Consider the following 21,728-nt stretch of genomic DNA (forward strand, 5'->3'; position numbering starts at 1 on the left):
CGCTAGACGAGATGGACTCAAGTCTCCTCGGGCCGCGCGCACACTGTTCTGAGTTTTACATAACTTCGAGTCGGGCCTCCGCTTTCTTCTGTACGGTTCGCCTGCGGGGATACTGGAGCACCCCTACGTTCTTAAGGACTCTCCAAAACCTGGTTTTGTTCCAAATGTGAGGACTTTCCCATCAGCAAGACATTTCTGCAGACCCCGGATAGCTGCCAAACACGGGTCTCCAGCATCACGAACGCACCTCGGCGAGGGGTTTTCTTTTCAGAGTTCCCTCCCACCCTTCCCTCTGGGCTCCTCTCAGTGCCCCCCCCCCACCGGGCCCCATGAAACCACACCCGACTTTCAACAAGATCTGAAAAGTTCGGGTGAAAGAGGAAACCCAGCGTCCGTAGTTTCAAAATCAAATCGAGAAATCACTGGTTTTTCTGCTATAGTGGAAGTCATTAAAGGTAGAATCTATGCCAATTATAGAATTAATTAGGTGCTGCTTTAAAGCCCAGATTTGATGAATGAAAGGCAATTATATAACGCAAGTGACAGAATGTTTGGGGAAAATAGATTTATGTGTTCATTTTGGTTCAGAGAGGCACAGTGCGGGATTCTGTTGATTTGTCTGGGAAATGTCATAGGTCCTTTTGGCCTCTTTTCCAGAAAAATTCGTGCAATTGGCCTTCCAGTGAGGGAGATAAACTGTCCGCAGAAACAATAGAAACTTCTGGTCTTGGGCATCAGGGAGTACTCAGATTCCATCACCAAAACCCATGTAGGGTAAATCACTCAAATCAAGGGTTGTTGCAACATTGGTAAATAAAGAAGAGAGAGTTTACCCCCAAAGGGGAGATGAAGGGAGGAAAGGCAAGCCAGCCCTACTGGGATTAAGGAGTAATTTAAAAATCCTGGGTGTTTTTGTTTGTTTGTTTACATATTTAGAAGACCTAGTACCGGATGGATTAACTTCAAAACTAGAGTGAATAGTTACAAGAAAAAAGGTAAAAATCCTTCCCTGTTTTTGTTTTTGTTTTGTTTTCGAGTGGGGGGTGTGGGGTTTGTACTGGACCTTACCTGGCATTTAAGAAAAATAGTGTAGAACCAAATGAAGGGTTTATCGTAGCCTCTTGGTACAAGCCTTGTCTAGGCAATATTTTGTTTACCTCATTTCAGATATTTCTGGCAAATGGCACTGACAAAGTCAAGCTGTAGGACCTCTGAGACACAGCTCCCCTAGTGTGCATTTCCTTTCTTCTCTTCTGTGCTGGGGGGACCTTGGGGCACTCCCCAGGAGCATGCCTGGGGCTCAGTGCCCTGGTGGACTAGCTTGTCCTCCTCATTGCCATCTTGCTCCCTTAGAACTCTTTATTCAAACCACTCATCGCCAAATCGCCACCATTGTGAGTGTGCCTGGAATTTTTAGGATGAGGGGGGGAAAAAAGCCATCTCCCCATGGGGAGGGAGGGAGAGAGGATGGATCCTACTTCCTCCCAAAATGCTGATCCCAGAGCAATGAGGTGGTGCTGTCAGGGGATGCTTGCTGACTTAACTCACCACGGAAAATGAGGGCAAGGCTCTGGTGTGGTGTGGCAGGGTGCCCTGTTGGTGACCACAGCAAATTCCTAGGGCCTGGTGACTTCCTCTGGGATGGACTCTGGCCTTCCTCATCCTCTCAGGGGTATCCCTCCTTTCTAACCTGACTGCAATCTAAATTGTCAGGCGGGGCTGTGGGTCATTTGCTGTCTTAGCTCAGGTGCTGTAGCAAAATACCATGGACCATGTGGGCTACCCAACAGACAGTTCTAGAGGTAGGAAGTCCAAGATCAAGGTGCTGGCAGATTCAGTGTCTGATAAGGACCTGCTTTCTGGCGTGCAGACAGTCCCCTTCTTGCCGTGTTCTCAGATGGGAGAGACAGAGCTAACTGAAATCTCTTCCTTTTCTTGTAAGTACACTGAGTTCTCCAAATGGGGGCTCCACTGTCAGCACCTCATCTAGACCTAAATACCCCCAAAGGCTCCATGTCCATATACAGAAGTGTTGGAGACTAGGGTTCCAAGATACAAATTTGGAGCTCTGGGGGGTAGGGTGGGACACAAACTTTCCATGCATAGCACTCGACATACAGCGCCCACGTGTGCACGTACACACACATACAGAGTATCCAGGGTGCCCTTCCTATTAGAAATGGCCATAGCTAGCAGTGGCCTATTCAGCATAGAAAACTGGAGCTTACAAAAACACTCTTACCTCCTCCGTGTAGAAGGCACGCTATTTCGGACAGAATTAACTTCATTCAGAGACACAGGTGCGTAGCATGGGGCTCAGCCAATGGGCGGCCAGTCGCCAGTGTGGGAAATCACAATGTCTGCACTAATGTCTTTGAGTGGGATTCTTAATCCTGCCCTATCTGTGCCCCTATGTTCTTGGTGACCTTTGAGAGTCGACAGTATGGAGACCTTGCTCTCTCGGTTTTCCTGAGTACCCTGAAAACCTAGCTTGCAGGTGTGTTTAAATGCTGGACCAGAAAGCCGTTTCAGACACTGCACTGTGCGGGGTGTGTCTCCGTAAGGACATGGTGACCCAACTTGTAGGCTAGCCGTGAACACGACCGCATCTAAAGTCCTAATGGGGATTTGGGAATTTGCAAGCTGTGGTGATGTCAGTTGAATGGGGTGATTTGAACTGACAGAGCGGCCAGCCATGTGCAGAGGAGCTTAGCGGCGGGTGGGGGCTTTAGGAAGGCTGGTTGGCAGGAGGCCACACCGGGGGACAGCTTCTAGCAGGACGGCCTGGATGGGATGAGAGAAAGGAGAAGGTGGATAAAGTGAGATGCGAGAGGCAGGAAAATACCTGGAAGACGTGGTCATTAAAAAGATAATCAGGGGCACCTGGGTGGCTCAGTAGGTTAAGCCTCTGCCTTTGGCTCAGGTCATGATTCCAGGGTCTTGGGATCGAGCCCCAAATCGGGCTCTCTGCTCAGCAGGGAGCCTGCTTCCTCCTCTCTCTCTTCCTGCCGCGCTGCCTACTTGTGATCTCTGTCAAATAAATAAATTTTTAAAAATCTTAAAAAAAAAATCATCACTCATATCACCGGTACTTCCATTTTGGTGTCTCCTGGATGACAAGGGAGTTCGCACGCGTGTTACTAAAAGTCCTCATGGCCTCTTGCAAGGGGCATTCGATCGTCTATTTTACAGCCAAGGGGTCTGAGACGCAGGTTCACAATTTGCTCAGGGCCTCGTGACTAGGAGGGGAGGGAGGAAGGGGGCAAGATTTTCAGTGGAGGCCTTTCTGACTCCAAAGGCACTTTTCATTTCCCTTTGCCTTCCTCGATGATGAAATTTTGTTCCCTGTCAGCCAACCGTTCACAGATATTATTTAGGACCTACTGAGTTCCAGGAGCTGGAAAGGCTGGTTCATTATCAGATTATGTTGTGAAGGAGCGAACGCTGAATGGAGTTTGGCAGATGCCCAGGCTATCATTTGTATGTTATTCAGAGGACATAACAGTGATTCATAGTAGAGACGAAGTTTTTTGTCTTTTTGTTTTTTTAAGATTTTATTTACTTGAGAGAGAGAGAGAGAGAGAGAACACGCGCACACTAGTACGGGGAGGGGCAGAGGGAAAGAGAGAAGCAGGCTACTGGCTGACCAGGGAGCCCTACTTGGGGCTCTCCATCCTGGGACCCCAGGATCATGACCTGAGCTGAAGTCAGACACTTAACGCGCTGAGCCACCCTGGTGCCGGGGGTTTGGTTTTCACTTGCTTCCTAAATTATAACTGGGAGAGTTAAACATTTTCACCTAGATTTTTTTCCATCTCTTCAGAGGCATCGTCTCTAAAATTGGACGTAGCTCATCTTACCCCCTAAAACCCACCAACCCCAGCGGTTTCCGCTCCCAACCTCCGTGTCTGTTCAGGGCAACCAGCACACTACCGAGATGACAAACCTTCATCCCCATGGCCACTCCTTCCTCTTTGGTCACTCAGACCCAGGAGCCGTCCTGGCTCATTGTCTCCTGCATCCACTCCTTGGTTTCGTTGCTGTCACGCATCCAAGCCATTTGGTCCCTCAGCCCTGCAACCCTGGAATTCCCTTCTTCCAGGATCTCCTTTCCTCCACTAACATGTCTGTCTTTGAGCCACAACCTCTTTTTCTTAATGACTACATTCTTTTTTTTCTTAAGATTTTTTTTTTTAAGATTCATTTATTTATTTATTTGACACAGAGAGAGAGAGATCACAAGTAGGCAGAGAGGCAGGCAGAGAGAGTTGGGGAAGCAGGCTCCCCGCCAAGAAGAAAAGCCGTCAAGGGGCTTGATCCTAGGATCCTGAGATCATGACCTGAGCCCAAGGCAAAGGCTTTAACCCACTGAGCCACCCAGGCACCCCTAATGACTACGTTCTTAACACTCCCCAGAGATCCAAAGTGAATCACTCCTTCCTTCATTAGGAAATAAGCTCCATAAAAACAAAAAGAATGTGGGGTCCATGAGGGCAGGGATTTTTTTTCTCTTTTGTTCCCTATCTTATCGTCTCGTGCCTAGAGAAGTCTGGCACATTCGTTGAATGTTGGATTGATGCATGAGTAATTCACAGAAGAAAGAAGAAAGGAAAGAAGGGAGGGAGGAGGCTAATATTTCTAGTGCTGTTATGTTCAAGCCTTATGCCAGGCACTTTGCATGTGACTGCATTTAATCTCCTCAGGACATAATGATCCACAAATTCACTGACTCAGAATATTGAATAGTGACCATGGGCCAGGCTCTCGGCTAGACCCTGGGGGGAGAGGGAGAAGTGAACAAGGCTCGCGTCCTTGGAATGTTGACTTGAGCTGTGCGTGTGCAAATGGGATGCAGAGAGACAATACTCAGGTAAAGGAACAAGCAAAGAAATTACAATTTGTAATAAAGATGGTGAAGGAAACAGAAGTTTTGCTGCAAATGAGGTTAAGGCTCAGACATTCAGCTGTGACCTTTGAAGGCCAGGCCGAGCGGGGCCCACCCATCCTTCCCGCTGCCCCTCACCAGGCCGCAGTTGCAGGAGAACCCTGAGGTTCTCTCTGTTGGGGGAATATACCGCACTTTTCCATGTTTCCCATATTTCCTCATATTCTGTTCAGCCGATGGGGTGTCCTCATTTTCTGTACCGCCTGCAACACATTTTAGTTCAGGTAAGTTAGAAAGTGTTCATGCCTCTGGGGAACTCCCAGCCTTGTAGAGGCACCAGGAACCGCAGAAAGAGCTGTACTGCATAGTGGACTGTGGTGAGTGCTCTCATGGAGGTATGAATGAAATACTAACACGTTTAGATAGAAAAACGATCCATAGCCACTTGGGGCAGACCAGAAAATATATTTGGAAAAGGTGGTATTCAAGGAATGGCTACACTTTTTATGGCTTTTTGTGGTAGAGAAAGAAGGTTCAAAGCCGATGAAACAGTCTGAGCAAAAATCACCTAGATGGCAGGGTCCTGGGGGAAGGGGGGGCATTTAGGGGAGAGCAGGGATCCCAGTATAGCTGGACGGTAGAGCAGTGGTGGGGGGTGGGGAAGGGAATAGGATGCTAATATGGGACCATGTGTTGGAGGATGAAATGCCAAAGAGAGGAGTTTATCATTAATGCAGTGGGCAGTGGGAATTCACTGCCATTTGTGGCTTGCTTTAGAAAGACTGTTCTAGAATATTTGTGGGGGGTGAATTGAGGAGACCGGTTGGAAGGCTGTTTGCAGTAGATCAGTTGAATGGGGGACATCCAGTGATGGCCTAGGGAGATGACTGTTTCAGGCTGTGAAGTGAGGAGACAAGCAAGTCAAAGGCCTTAGAGCTTTCTGGATAGGAACCGAGAGTGAATGTGGTGTACACAGAAGAAAAATATTGAGGTGGGAAAATAATGTGGGGTGAAAGAGAATTCATTCAAATCCTCTTGTCTGGAAGTATCGTCCTTTCGTAGCCTATATACAGTGAAACCTCATGAGGTGGCTGAGGTATAAGCTGGGTCCCACAATTCTGCCTTTTATTGCACTTCCAGAATGTTCACATGAGTTAATACCCATTGCCTTATGATGGTCTGCTTTCCACAGTTGGTATAAAATTGGGGACTTCTTTGGTATCTTCTAGAACAGTTTCTAAAGTTCAGAGAAAAAGCATAAAGATGAATTCCTGGAAATTTCTTTGAATCTTTTTGGGAGAACTAAAAGCATATCATAGTTCTCCGTAGAGCTATTTATTAGTTGTAATTTCATCGAAGTCTAAAGTACATTCTATGACAAAGGAAAGAGAAGGTGGTCAGTATGTAGGAGGGAAAAAGAGATGTTCATCAATCTATGGAGGGAAAACCTAGTGCAAGTATTTCTAGCTGATGTCAGACAGACGTGAAGCTAGATTTTCAGTATTGGTTTACTGGATGCAAAACTTAAAATGAAACCAGCCCCGTTATAAAAACCAAACGTTATTTGAAAGTGGCCTAAAGGACACTGTCAGAGTTTAGTTATTGGCCAAGTGAGATTACCACAAGAAAATAAGAAGGTATTTACTCGTGGCCTCTAATGTTTTTACCATGTTTCAGGATAGAGAAGGTCATCCCACCACAAGAAAATTTGTCCAAGGGCATGCACATCCTGGAAATTGACTCTGCCTCTCTTTAGGAGGTCCCCTAGTTCCTGAGTGGTGGAAGTTTTTTCAGGAGGTATTTTGGTAATGGGCCTAATGATAATAATTGTTTAATAGCACAGTTTTAAAGAACTGAAGAAGTTTAAAAAAATTTTTTTTATTTTCTTTATGGTAACCTATAAAGCTAAAATGGAAATATATTGATTAAATATATAGTCATAATGTCTTTCCTATATATTTGGGACAAATAAAAGAACTCTATCCCACTTATCTTCCAACTGACTGATGAATTAACCAATCTTCCCCAAAAACGTGGAGATATTTTAGCTCTGGCATTTCATGTTCCTTTAGCCAGTGAAAATTATTTTCTTCAGAACCTTGGATATTACCTCTAGTTTTGGATATGTTTGATAAACACATGTTTATCATGTGTTTAAAATATATCCCATCAAACTTTGGTCTTATGTATGGTGACAAAGATGGATATGATCTGTAGAGGTTAGAAATGAAAATCAAAAGACGGAGTCTCAGAAAAGTAATAAACATATGAAGTCAAAGTAACCCTAAATGCAAATGGAAGGAAATATAAGATAATGATAAAACTATGCAAGGCACAAGATTAAGAAAACTCTTTACCACAATTATGAGAAATAACGAAGATAATTTCGAGTTAACTGTAGCAGAATAAAGGGATTGGCAGCCCTCTCCATAATTCTCCTGCAGTGGTTTCTTAAACTACTGAGTAAGGTTTTGTATTTCTAATTAGCTAAGTCTTAGAAATATGCCCTCTAATGTGACTCATATGAACATATGGAGTAACTACAAAAATATTATGGAACTTGAGCTTAATATAGGTTAAACATGTTTTCTCCATATCATAAATGGTGAAAAAATGTTCGGATACAGTACTGTAATGCATTCATCTGTGAGCTCCAGAACTTGAGTTTAGACAGGTGTGATTTCGCGTGTCAAGATCAGGGTTATCGTTTTGCTGACTCTGGGTTGGTTTTCACTGTCCGTGATTTGTGAGCTCTAAGCAATGATAATGGTAACCAGGCATGCCACGATATCCTGACTAAAATTGGACTCTGGCCCAGATGGGAAAGCTAATGGTAATCATAATGAGACCTTGCATGTATTGAGTGCCTACTGTATGCCAAGTGTGAGCCCATTTGCCACGTGTTAATTTATTTAATCCTCACAACAGCCCTATTATACATAGGAAGAAACTGAGACACAGAGAAGCTGAGTAAGTTACTCAAGCTCACACAGCCAGAACATGGCAGACCTGGGATTTGAACCCAGGACTTCTGGCTCCGGGTCCCACACTTGAAACTTCACTGTTCAGTAGTATCTCAGATGTTGTGGTATTTTTGTACCGCTGTTGGTGACATCCCCGCATCTTTTTGGCATTCTTACTGTGATATCGATCTCTTTGGACTTTTTTTTTCCTGTTCTAATGCAGCAACAGGACCCTCTTTGATTCAGAGAATATGGTGCCCTTAATGAATCATCAAGATGTCCGTGAACAATTTCAGGGGTTTTCTGTAGAGATCTCATTTCTTTCCTCCTCCTTCTTCTTCTTCTTCTCCTCCTCCTCCTCTTCCTCCCCCTTCTTCCCCTTCTTCTCCTTCTTCTCCTCCTCCTCCTCCTCCTCCTTCCTCCTCCCCCTCCTCCTCCTCCTCCTCCTCCTCCTCCTCTCCTTCTTCTTCTTCTTCTTCTTCTTCTTCGTCGTCGTCGTCTTTTTAAAGATCTCATTTCTGAATTCTGACTCAACCCACCAGAATGATTTGATAGTGATGGAGTATGACTCCACACAATTGCATGAATGAAAGTCCTCAACCGCATTCACTAGTGGAAAAGAAAGAAACTAACGTTTTTGGAACACATAGCCTCTGTAACTAAGAACATCTTCTACTCGTTCTCTATTAGTTGGAGTTTTAGGGAGATTTATTAACGTTTAGGGTGCTAATATTGCATGGGCCAAAAGTAATGGGAGAGTTCTGTGGTCTGAGCAGTAACAGTGAATCACAGGTCAACCAAGATTCTCAAGGCCAAACTAAACAACGTTACTGAGAATACATGCAAGCTTACTACCCAGTTAAAAAATTTCCTGTGCACCCACCATCTCATTGCTTTTGTGTATCAGAGTTTCCCAGATAATGCTCATCAACACCAGGTTTCTTTTTAAAACAGAGCCTCCTGGGCACCTGGGTGGCTCAGTGGGTTAAGCCTCTGCCTTCCGCTCAGGTCATGATCTCAAGGTCCTGCGATCGAGTCCCGCAGCGGGCTCTCTGCTCGGCGGGGAGCCTGCTTCCTCCTCTCTCTCTCTCTGCCTGCCTCTCTGCCTACTTGTGCTTTCTCTCTGTCAAATAAATAAATAAAATCTTAAAATAAAAAAAAATAAAAATAAAATAAAAAAAGAAAAAAAAAGAGCCTCCTTAAAGCACTTCACACGTGTACAAGGCTGAGAGCAACAAATATCATAATCCCATTGTAGATCCAAGAGGAAAAGAAGGGATGAAAGTGTTAAAAAGCCTGATGAAGTCCTCACTTAGTAGTGGCCCAAATCCTTAGTGGATTGGATTATACTAGAAAGAACCAGTGACCCTCTTCAGCCGATGTGTTTTGAGTCCTGATGTGTGCCAGGCTCCTGGTTGTGAGCTAAGGACACAGAACTGAATAAGCACCTTCTTTGCACTCAGAGGGCCCCTAAATGACTTCTCTCTTCTCTGCTAAATCTTTTTGTCTCTAAGTCTTGTGTGATCATGCTGTCACATCAAGATCTAGTCTAGTAGTTTCATAATGCCCCCTTCTCCCTGCACCACCAACCCTCCCCCCACCACCAACCCTCCCCCCACACCCGGCTAAAGTCGCAGTGCTTTTTACTCGGAAAGCCATGGAAATGTGAAGTTTACTGTTTTGTTCTCTCTGATAAAATATAGCATAATAACTAGTTGCTGGGTTACTGCATAAAACACAGGCCCCAAATGTAGCCGGGAAGAATAGTTAGCAATTAAGTAAAGGAAATGACTAGTGGCTTTGAAACTCAACACACAGCCCATGTACTTCTTAGCAAAGGAAGGCATCTGGGTTACTTAGGCAACTTTTATCACTAAGGAAGTAGTTTTGGTGACTCACACTCATACAGAAGGACTGCTTTCAAAATCTGTTATTTGGTGCCTTTACCATTAGGCTTCTGTTTTCCTTTATCTTTGGAGTGGGACAGAAAAAAGCTACATTTGGATGGCACGGGTTTATTACTTAGTAGCATATGATTCTCTGGCTGACCCATGTTTTGAAATTTAATGGACCCGTGGTGATCAGAGTAAAAGGTCAGTAGTTCTTGCCCCATATTGGTATATTAAATGTAGAACTAAGCTTATCTTCTAAGCAGCAATGTTATGTCTTATATTAACAACATTTCTTGTCAGTTACTTTTTGTTATTTGATGTAACAATACTGCTATTGAAAATACTGGTCACACTAAAGGGCTTTATACCATAACCTAAAATGCTTCAGTTTTCCCCCAAGGAGATGAAAAATGGAATTAAATTGTTCATGGAGAGCTGCCTGGAGTATATATTGTGTTGTATATATTATTGTATATTATACATTGTATATATTGTACATTGTATACCTATTGGTATATTGTCTATATTATTACATACAAAAAATAGAGGAACTGGCAGGAAAGTCCTCTGCCAGCTTCTCTCTTCAGATTATCTGTCTGCCCGCTCAATGTTCTAATAGTATTTACTGACAATTGATATTTTTCTGTGTTAAAAATAGTAGAGAAGTTGTAGAAGAAGTGAGTTAATTCCTAGAGTGATGGGCCGATAATGTGCTTGGAGAATTATGGAAGAACTTAGTATTGACAAAGAAAACTGGGAGCCAAGACCAGGTGATTGGGCTCGTGGGTTTGGTTACAGAGGCTCTGGCTTTGCCGGGTAACCTTCTCAAAATCAGTGTTCAGTGTAGTCAGCATAGGGCTCGCCTGGATTGTCTTTGTATCTTATGTTCTAACTCCAGAAATCGTGCTATAAGTCTCAAAAGTATAGCTGTTTTCATTTTGCTTTTAATTTAGCCCTTTTCTGCTTTTAATTTTGTGGCTGGAAAAGCTTGAAAAAGGCAATGAGTCATGACAACCGTTTCTTTTCCTTCCAGATAGAAGCGTTCAGAGTGAGGCCAGGGCACGGAGCACCATTTGTGCGATTCGTGAGCCTTAGCAGCCCTGCCCTCTTCTGTGGGGCCCCTTTCAGGGAACATGGGAGAAGGGATGGTCCAGTGGTTCTCAAAGTGGTGTTCCCAGACCAGCGACATCAGCATCATCTGCTGTTTGTTGGTAACGCTGTCGCTTCCCACCTTAGGCTGACCGAGTCAGAACTCTGGAGCAGAGGCCCAACAATCTGGGTTTTAAGAAGACTTCCAGATGATTCTGAAGAGTGCTGATGTCTGAGAACTACCATGCTAGTGAATTATTAGTATTTGTGGCCATGAAGAGTATGAAAACTACAGTGGTTGGAGAGTGGGAACATTGATGAGTCTGTTGATGAGGAAATGAGGAATAGCTAGGAGAGAGAGTTTTAACTTGAGAATCAAAAAATAAAAAGTCTGGAATTTAATGAGGAAGACTGATTGCTTGCAAGAACCTTTGCTTTCTTAGAGAGGGGCAATCTGGATGACTGGGGGATTGTGAACTAACTCTATGGGCATGGTTCTGAAATTCTCAAATAATCTCTCATGAGAGAAGTCATGCCTTTCTGTATGAGGACATACATTCAACTTAGGTTTGTAAAATCCTTTAAGACTCTCATGGGCCGTTGGCTTGCCCAGCTCATTTGCATCTTGAGGCCCCTGTTTCTGCATCTGAAAACCATATGCATTGTTACTTGCCATAAATGATCTCATCAGCATGAAGTCAGAGATTTGGGATATGTAAGAGGATTTGTGAAGTGATCTGATTACTGAAAAACGTGAAGCTTAAGAATGAAGAATAATTACTATCAATGTGGACAGGAAAGGGGGGTTTAGAAGGCAATCCAAAAATGGGTGGATATTTCAATTTCCCTTTGACACATATACCCCCTTTAATCCTGGCTCTGTTGTGTAGTACTTTTTGATGTTAAGTAAATCACAGTTTTTCAAAGCTTTTCACTTTAGTTTCCTCAAAAAAAAAATATAACATCAATGATAATCGACTCAGAGGATTGTTGTGAGAAAAGAGATTAGATTAAAATATGAAAATGGAGCTTGCAAAGGTCAAATATTACACATTTTAGATATTGTTGTTAGGATTGTTGTTGTTTTATGTCTGGGTTGAGGAAGCTTCGCGATTATTGACATAATGACATCCAGGAGTTTGGAATAAATGTGTACGTCAGCAGATTTTATGATTACAAAAAATAGCTATGTTTGCTTTCCTACTAATTCTCCTCCAGTGGAATGTTTTCATTTTCTCATGAAATGAGGGAGATCCACACGTGTTTTATTAAAGAAAGCAGCCTGATATTTTTTATCCTTTGAACAGAGAGACTGCATTTCACTCATTCTTTCAGGGAAAGATGACAGATTCTGGAGTCCAGGCTACGTGGGTTAAATTCCCAAGTCCTGCATAAGCCTTAGTTTCCTTGTATATAAGAAGGAGGTGTTAATATGGAGGTATATGAAGATGAAGTGAGAAATATAGATAAAATGCATGGTAGAGGGGCACAAGGTAAGCACCCAATAATGTGGGTTGTTATTAAACTACAGCATGAAAAGGGGTGATGAGTCTGAAAAATCAGGGGCAGGAGAAAATAAGAAGACAAAGGCCCGATCATTTTGCAAATGAAAATTCAAGTAGGTCCCATGACTTTCTGGTGACTCTTACTAAATTAAACAGTTCTCTCTTTCAAATAGACAAAATTAATCATAGTGATTTATAATCTGCGTATCTACCTAATAGTCAAAATTTCAGTCTCGATTTAAAGTTACACATCTTCCCTTTCCAGGGTCCCTCTCCGGGCTTGAGTGTGCTGGTCGCAAGGGAATGGGAGTCCTAGATCTCTCTTTATGAAGTGCTTGCTAACTAAGGTCTCCTACTTCAGGGTTAGATCTCATGAAGAAGAGGTGAGGGAGATAAGAAAGTTCTTTCTTGACAAGTACCATTGGTGATCTAGAGTTTACATGTCTCCATTGGGCATGTGTTTAAAACTGGCCCTTTCTCTAGCAGGTGCGTCTCTGGGGACTTCTCATCATTGGGACGGCTCTCTGAAAGTGTCTTTAACATGCATTCGTATTTGGTCTTCCACAGTCGCTAGAAGTCATTCAGAAGTATACTCTTTGATTCCTTCAGCTGCGGTAACTTCTTTCCGGGGCCTCATCCTCCCACAGGATCCAAAACAGGGAGCTCTCCCTTGTATGGTTCAGATCTGGTCTAAGGGAAATACTTGACTTTCTAAAACTAGGGGATAGAGGATAAGTACAGTTGTAAACACCCAGGGTGGTCCTTTGAAGCTCTTTGTGTGGGTCCTGAGGTGAGTAGCAAACAGCTCCATAGACCTTCTGGGGAAAAAGGTCAATCCACACAGCATGCTGGCAACTTTCTCCAAAAACTTTCCTCTTCTGGGCTCCTGGTTGACTCAGTCGGTTAAGCATCCAACTCTTGGTTTTGGCTCAGGTCATGATCTCAGGGTCATAAAATCAAGCCCTGCATTGGGCTCCCCACTCAGGGGAGAATCTACTTCCTCTCTTCCCTGCCACACCACCAACTCCATATTTTTATGTGTGTTCTCCCTGTTTCTCTCCCTCTCTAAAATAAAATGAATCTTAAACAACAACAACAACAACAACAACAACAAACTTTCCACTTCAATAATCTCCAACTCAGGGCACCTGGGTGACTCAGTGGGTTAAAGCCTCTGCCTTTGCCTCAGGTTATGATCTCAGGGTCCTGGGATCGAGTCCCGCATCTGGCTCTCTGCTCGGCGGGGAGCCTGCTTCCCTTCCTCTCTCTCTCTGCCTGCCTCTCTGCCTACTTGTGATCTCTGTCTGTCAAATAAATAAATAAAATCTTTAAAAGAAAAATAATCTCCAACTCATTTATACCTTCATTTTGGATACCTTCATCATGGAGAGACAGTGATGTAACTCTTTCCAGAACCCTTCCTTTGAAAACTTCGTGTTATAGTGTTGTCTTTCACTTCAGAATGTGGTTTCTGCTGTGTGCTGCTTCAGTTGAAACTTGTACTTTAACTCCTATGAAAGGAAAGGGGAAAGGATCACTTTGGGGATGGCCTGACTTGGGGAATGCCCTGACTTCTCAGACCATCGCCCCTAAGTTGTTGTGGCTGCCAAGGAGAAAATGGTTTGGCCATGCACGACGGTCAATGGTTTGACCCTCATAAGTGCCCAAATCCAAAAGTAATCCCAAAGTAAATCTTTCAGTGTGTTTTTTCAGATGTTCAAATTTAATCTTTTTCTCATAGGCAACTTTTTGTTTTTTAATGTGACTTACATTATTCCTGACTTACATGATCAATCTTGGGGCTGACTCATGTTATTGTTTTAGGAGCTAAAATGTGTTTAAAAATGGTGTTCAGATGAAGTTGGAAAACTGTTAACTTTTGCTGGTTCTAATCTGATCCTAAATTCCCACTTGTATTAAATAAACTCGTCTTGAGACAAATTAAATATGTCATGTATTGTGTTTAAATTTTCAATTATTATTATTGTTATTATGTTTGCATTTCAGGCATGACATTTTCTAATGTAAGCGTTCACACATGGATACATGTGTACAAGTAAATGCAGCTCTGAACTCAGGCCCAAAATGTCTGTGACTGCCTTGTGGTATTTCTGGAGGTGGGCGTCTTAAGTTCACTCTGAATATGGACTTGGACTTGGAATGTTTTTGTAGATACTAGGTACTATTGTGAAAATTACACGGACCTCTGAAAAATTCCTGGGGATTTGAAAATTGGGTATGTTAGGTATATTTGTCTAGTAGCTCTTAATATCAGTTTGGTTATTTTTCTTTTTCTTAAGTATGCTTGATTGGCACCATGGAGTTAGGATAGCCAAACTTTGAGATAATGACTAAATGCTCATCTATGCACCCATCCACTCAAGGGACTTCTAAAATTGCCAAGAATGGCCAGCAGTCCCTGTACCGGCAAATGAAAGATTATTCCAGACCTTGCTGTGAAAGAGAGGAGAAGGTAAAGATGTCAAGGCTCCGAGGCAAAGACCCTTTGCTCGTCTTTGCTGCCACTTTTATTGGTCCTTCAGGAGCATCACAAATCCTTATCGCCATTCTCAAGCACATGATGTGTGGCAAGGGGTCTTACAGGAACTAGGAGGATCTGTTTATAGGAAAGATACAGAAAGATACGGTATGCTAGTCTGCCTGTTCTATGAGTTCTGCTAAACATACCCTAAGGGACAATCATACATCTCTCAGATCACAGGGCAGCTGTTTTTGGGCTTAGAAAGTTTCTAGGGAAGGCAACTCCCCGCAGCCTTCCAAGGGCAGAGTGGTCACGCAGGGCCTCAGCATTCCAATGGCCTACACCCTTTTCCGGAAACTTCCTTCACTGCAAGTGGCCCCTGTGTTAACATTTTAGCAAGCCAGGTATTATGGCTGATTTCATGCTCTTCATTAAACCCAACATAAATATTAGAATTTTGTACGGTGGTTGCTCATGGTTAAAAATAAATCATCATCATCATAAAACATTGGCACTAATTTGAATTTAAAAAAAAGCAAGATCTGTATTTTGGTTCCTAGTTGTGAGAAATGAGAGGAATATTTTATTTTTTACCCTGAAAATACATTGTTTGACGACTTTTTAAGTAAGTACACGGGAACATTATTGGCAAGGCCAAGTGCCTTATACCTTAGTGTTCTTTGCTTTCCTGTCCTCTCATTTTGTCTTTTCATGTTCTCCTGGTCTCTTTCTTTCCAGGGAGCCGGGATTGTGCTCAGAGGAGATCATGACCCATGGAAAGATGACCCGAACCTGTCAACTTGGAGCCAATTTGAGGATATGGAGGCAAAGAGTCAAAACGGAAAGAAAGAAAGAGACTCTTCTGGATTTTGTGCAGCTCTGTAATTTAAACAGGATTGAGCATGGCAGCAGGCTGCCTGGTGTATCAGAGTGGATGCAAAGATGGTAAACTGGAAGGAGGCCTGGAAAGGAGGGAAATGGGCAATGAGCATCACTTGAGACAAAGCAAAGTGTGTGTGTGTGTGTGTGTGTGTGTGTGCGCGCGCGTGCGCGCTGTGTGTTTTAGCAATGTTTAAAAAGGTTTTATTAAATTGGAGACATCCAATTTTAGGGGGCACCTGGGTGACAACATCAGAAGAGCTTGCAACTCTTGATCTCAGGTTCAAGCCCCACCTTGGGCCTAGAGCTTACTCAAAAAAATAACAAAAAAATAAATTGGAAGCATCAGGATGAACTTGCAGCTTAAAAAATTTTGCCTTCTAAAACTGAATGAGTCTAGACTGCCCCTGGTCTTACTCTCTCTAAAGCTGGTTGTGTGGAACATCGAATGTTCTGTTACTCTTCCAGTAAAAGAAGGTTGGGGAGGGGTAACTGGTACCAAATCGGGGGGGGGGGGCAAATATAAAAATGAGCTTAGAATAGGAAGGAATAGCCATGAAATGTTTGCAAAAGAAGAGGAATTCTCGGGGTTCCTAGTAGGTGTGAAAATGTATTTCCAAGTTCCACTGTTTGCCAGTGTGATTAGCCAACAGGAGCAGCAGACACACCCCAAGAAGGGCTGGCCCCCATGAGGATGAGCCTGCCTTAGAATATAGTATGTGAACAAGAAGTATTACAAACCACTGTGGAAGGGGAATCTAGGTATTTGCAGAAAAGTTGGGTTTAAAACCTCTCCTTGCATACCAATCAAAATAGATTTAAAAAATGAAGCATAAAGGAAGAGAACATACAGCTGAATGTAGCTCATTTTTTCCCCAAGTATAGGACTTCCTAGGCTTAAAAAGACATTGGATAATCACACAGGAAAACTGTGTATATTTGACTGCAGAAAATTAAATACGTTTGTGTCATAAAATATTATAAACCAAATCCAATGGAAACTGATGAACAGAGAGACATTTTTACAACACACATAGCTGACAGCTTTATAGCCACAAAAAAAACACATTGTGGTAATGCAGTCAGAAACTCATATTATCCCAGTAGCAAAAGGACAAATATGACAAATAACTGACAGAAGAAAATAATTACAGATGTCCCATAAACATGTGATAATTCATCCTCGATATTAATTTTAAAAAGGAAAATAAAAATAACACACTAATTTTTTGGCCTATAAGATAGACAGAAGTTTAAAATGATAACACTTGTTCATGAGAATAAAGCAGGTGAGCGTCCTCAGCCAATGATGACAAGTTGGGCTCGTAATCATTTTGGAAATGCATCAGGAACTTAGGTAGTAATTAATGTTTTTCACCTCGTAACCCCGCCTTCTAGACTCTAGCTGATGAGAACATCAGAGCATTTGAATATTTATATGCAAGAATTTCATCGCCCTGTTCACATAGCAAAAACGGAATCCTCTTAAATGTTCAATACTGAGGGACCAGAAAAAGAAATTATGGATGTTTATGTATTACAGAAGCTACTAAGGTGGGAAAGATACGCAGTGAACAGTTGAAATTGGCTGATTTTTAGGGATGAGAGTGGAATCAAGGCATTTTTGGAAGCTGGATTTTTTTTTTTTAACCTTTTGTAATTTGCTTTACTCCTCCAAATTAGCATGCATTATTCAGAAAATTCAGGAAAAAAATTGCAAAAAAAAGTAAAGATGATATGTAAAAAATGATATATCCCTTTGATACAAATGCAAAAGTGATCATGATAAAATGTTAGATGGAAAAAAAAACAGGGCATAAAACACAAAGGCAATAAGATGATGATTTTGGTCAAATATAATGAGTGCAAAGACTAGAGAGAGAAATACTACAATTTAGCTATAGTTATCTCTTGTGGCTTTTTAAAATTTTCTTTTTAAATATATTTTCCTATTTTCTGCATTATGTGTAATGGGCATAAATATTTTATTAGCTGTGAACACAGAGAAGAACAGTCCTCTTACAGTTGGATTGGTCTCTTGATTCTGGGCATATCTGATGTTATGTTTATTAGGTCTCTTTCCCTTCGGGTGATAATCAGAAAATTGTTTTTCAGATAATGTCTTACATCTATAGGGAAAAAGTAATACGATGGAACTGCAGTCTTAAGCTTTTGGATTTTCAAACTGCAAAGAGACAAATAACGCTCTTGGTTGCATTCTTTTCCACGCTATTCTTGAAGTGAGCCCTACAGTAAAAGAAGTAAAAAAAGATAGGCCACGCAGATTCCTGACATTCTTTCCTAACCAGAATGATTTTTAACCCCTAATGTGATTTTTTCCCCCCTCAAAATAGATACCATCTCTCGTCTTTCAGTTATTCTTTGATACCTTCCAAATTTTTTTTAAATTGGTGCTCTCTCCTGATTTCTTTAAAAAAAAAACAAAAACAAAAACAAAAAAAAAAACAGTGTCTGTGATTTGTAAATAAATCTGTTCACCTGGAGAATATTGATTTATGGGACAATCAGCCAATCACATGAAAATTTCCCATTTTGATTCTTTGTAAAAAAACAAAAAAAACAAAAAAACAAAAACTCTGAATATTAAAAAAGAAAAACTGATAGGGCCTAAATGGATTTATGAGCATTTTAAACATTCATAAAGCTCTTTGAAACTTACAGGCTTACATTATCATTTATGGTTGATACTGTCCTATTATTAAAACATACTTTGCCACCCACTGAAATTTAGTCTATTTTGGTCATTCCGTATTCTCTGAATGACTAAACATAGAACAAATCCCTTTGAGACTTGGACTATATTTTAACTCTGCAGTAATTACCTTAGATGGGAATGAAAGAGTCAGTCTTGATCTTCAGGACTCAGGGTAACTCTGTTAATGGCCTCTGGGGCATTCCCAGTGTGAATAGAAAGTTCGGGGGAATCAGTGTTACTTGTGTTATATAATGTTTCCTGGAGTGACTTTGAAAGATTGTAAGCCCAATTTCAACAATTTTAAGTAAATACAAAGTTGCATTGTTTTCTTATGGAGTGACTAGATCTAGTAAAAATGTTATGATGTTTTGGTTATTTTTATCACTACTGGATCCTATGAGAATGATCTTAAGTGATATTAGTGTTGGTATCTAGACTAGTAAGGGTAGGGTGAAAAAATCCTTTATTTATTTACTTATTTAGATTTTATTTATTTATTTGACAGAGAGAGAAATCACAAGTAGGCAGAGAAGCAGGCAGAGAGAGTGGAGGAAGCAGGCTCCCTGCTGAGCAGAAATCCCAATGCAGGGCTGGATCCCAGGACCCCGGCATCATGACCTGAGCCAAAGGCAGAGGCTTAACCCACTGAGAGCCACCCAGGCACCCCCCCCAAAATCCTTTTATTTGACTTTTTTCTGCATTTCAGTTTGTTGGTAAGTGACAACTGTAGTAGTGAGGGGAAAAAAAGGCTATGAAGAAGAATGAGGGGTTTTATGGAGCGTGTATGTGTGCGGTTTCTGTAGGGTGTATGTGAGTATGTGTGTGCACACACGTGTGTTTCTCTCTTCCTGGCCTTGCTGGATCTGATTAGGGGGATTTGTTTATCTCAAACAGTTCTGAATGTTTGGTGAATTAGCAGAGAACAGGAGCAAAGTAATCAGAGCTTGCTTTTTCATTTTTATCTCCTCTATTCCCATCATGGGTCTTGTTTTCCCACCTGAAATAAGGAAGGCTATAATAGAAAACAAAAAGGAAAGACATCTTGTTAGAGAATATGCAAATCAGTCTATTGGTAATATAGGCTTTTTGAAAGTATACCAGGAAAATAATTCTCTGTATGTGATTGCTAGAAAAGAGTGGACTGTAGCTTCCAGTGTGAGTTGTTCAGATAGGGAAATTGCTGAGATAGAGGAAGGAAACCAGGATTTATTATTCTAGGCACATCACCGAATTTCTCTCTTTCTCTCTGTGTATCCATTAATTATTGATTAAATATAGACAGTTACCTTACTAGCAAGTATTACCCTTGTTTCATAGATGAAGAAAGTATTAGAGGCAGGATTCACATTGCCTCATTTATTCTAAGGACTCTGTACGTCCCTTGAACAGCATCAAGGTGTCTTTGTGGAAGAAACTGGTCTGAGATTCTAAGTTCTGTTTGTGAGTCTTCGAGGTTGTCTCTCTTTTGTGAAGCAGAATTAACCTTTTGTCTAACCTTTATAAAACGCATTGTTATAGCAGTTCAGGCCACCTTCTTTGAGTTCTACAGTTGCCTTCATTCCTTACACCAACCTGTTCTCAGGAAGCAATATATTCTATCAACCAGGGCTTGCCCTAGTTTGGACCCTGGGCCTTCCCTCCAGTTGTAGAGGCCCAGCAGACAGGGGACAGCTAATAGCTTCTGTACTAAGTTATGGTATAGCCAGTCCTGGAAAGACCTTGGAGGACCCCTGAGTAAAAATTCCCCATTCTCCACCTAGTTGTGGGCTGGGGCAAGTTACCTCAAGTTTCTGAATCTCCATGTCTTCACCTGTCAGACTAAGATTGGGTGAAATCAGTGTCCCCCCAGGGTCACTAGGAGGCAGCTACGGGGGTGGGTGAGGGCAGGGGCGATGATCTGGTGTTCTTCTGGGCCCCCTACTATCCATGCTTCAGCAGCAGAACAATTGTGTGTGTGGATGCATGCGCAAACACACTCGACCTCACCCTCTGCCCCGATTCTGGATGAGATTTTCTTTGAAGAAAAGGTTCTGTATCTAAAAATAGTTGGAAAAACACGGGGAAATAGTCCTTAATATGTCTTCCAGCTCTAAATTTCCTTGGGCTAGGAGAGCCGTTTTAAAGATAGACAATCCCGTGCTCGCTTCGGCAGCACATATACTAAAGATAGACAATCCCACTATGTTTAATTGAACTAAAATCTAACCTTTAAAATTTATTGCCAAGGATTTTTAAATTAGAAATTTCAGAAAAAATCTGAAAGAGAAAAATCAGTGTCAAGATCTATGACTGAGCACTTTGAGGTGGTAAGCTATAAGGCAAACTGCATGATTTCTATGCTTTTCAGCCAAAAAATCTGTAATGAAATTTCCTTAAGGTTCCAATTTTTAAAAAAAGCATTTCTTCTCCTCTTTTTCCTCCTCCCCCACCTCCTCCTCCTCCTTCTGAGGTAAGTGTAAGCTAATATTTACAATCAGAAGTCACTAGAATATACTTCGCAAAGGAAAAGTACCATTCCTTCGAGACATCGTGAAGTTCATCATTTTCCATCTGTTCTTTTTCTCTTGGAAGCTTGTCATGCCATTAATAGAACACACCTGCTGTTTCCTTCGTCTTTTCTTTTGTGATAGTCTGTGAACAAGGTGACCGGACACCAGAGGAAGAACAGAAGTGTTGGGCTATAAGGTTTGCTTTTGTGGGAGTTCCTTTTACTCTAAATCTTTGGGGGGGCACTTATTTAAAATCCAAGTACAATCTTTAAGCACTTGCTGCATACTTCAACGCTGCTTATTCATGAATGGGCTACCCATCAAGGTCATGACTTCAAGAGGCTGATTTTCAAGTAGTTCTGTCCAACAGAACTTTCTATGAGGATGGAAATGTTCTCTTTGCTGAACAGTACCGCAGCCACCAGCCACATGTGGCTATTGAAAGGTGTCTCGTATGACTGATGAACTGAGTTTTCAGTGTTAAGCCAGTTTAAACTTAAATCAGCAAATGTGGTTGTTGGTGACCCCATTGGACAGTATAGTTCTGGAGAATCAATAGAATTGGTAAAATCATCTTAGGTTCAGGGGATAGAAGGCAAAAGTTGTTCTTTATTATTGGCACTTGAAGGGCTTAGGTTACAGATTTTTACGTATGAAACCATTTTAAATTAAGTATTTCTTCAGTGCTTGGCACATAAAAGAGTCAAGGGGTGATGGGATGGTTTTAATAGGTTTCACCTTACTCCACTCCTAGTCCCAGCAACTCAGGCATCCTGGGTGAGGTCCCTCGTAAGTTTCCCCTAAGATTGGCACATCCGTAGATTTAAC

The 21,728-nt window shown here is 41.9% G+C and overlaps 1 protein-coding gene and 1 long non-coding RNA gene across 3 annotated transcripts in view; both read left to right on the forward strand.

Moving 5' to 3' along the window:
• Positions 1-915: 915 nt before the first annotated feature.
• On the forward strand, positions 916-14,651 carry LOC116881229. Of its 2 annotated transcripts, none has more exons than XR_004385373.1 (3): positions 916-995; positions 4,704-4,870; positions 14,635-14,651. It is a non-coding gene; the product is annotated as an uncharacterized LOC116881229 (long non-coding RNA). The 2 variants fall into 2 exon arrangements; XR_004385372.1 differs by lacking the exon at positions 14,635-14,651 and adding an exon at positions 6,563-6,692.
• A 920-nt stretch (positions 14,652-15,571) lies between these two features.
• TRDMT1 (tRNA aspartic acid methyltransferase 1) overlaps positions 15,572-21,728 on the forward strand; it is a 61,880-nt gene continuing 55,723 nt past the window's right edge. The window contains exon 1 of the mRNA XM_032880900.1: positions 15,572-15,761. Within this exon, the coding sequence (XP_032736791.1) occupies positions 15,719-15,761 (43 nt within the window). The 5' untranslated portion in view covers positions 15,572-15,718. The remainder of the gene's footprint in view (positions 15,762-21,728) is intronic.

The sequence above is a fragment of the Lontra canadensis genome, unplaced genomic scaffold (assembly GCF_010015895.1).
Source record: "Lontra canadensis isolate GAN:19392208 unplaced genomic scaffold, GSC_riverotter_1.0 scaffold72, whole genome shotgun sequence".
Taxonomy (NCBI): domain Eukaryota; kingdom Metazoa; phylum Chordata; class Mammalia; order Carnivora; family Mustelidae; genus Lontra; species Lontra canadensis.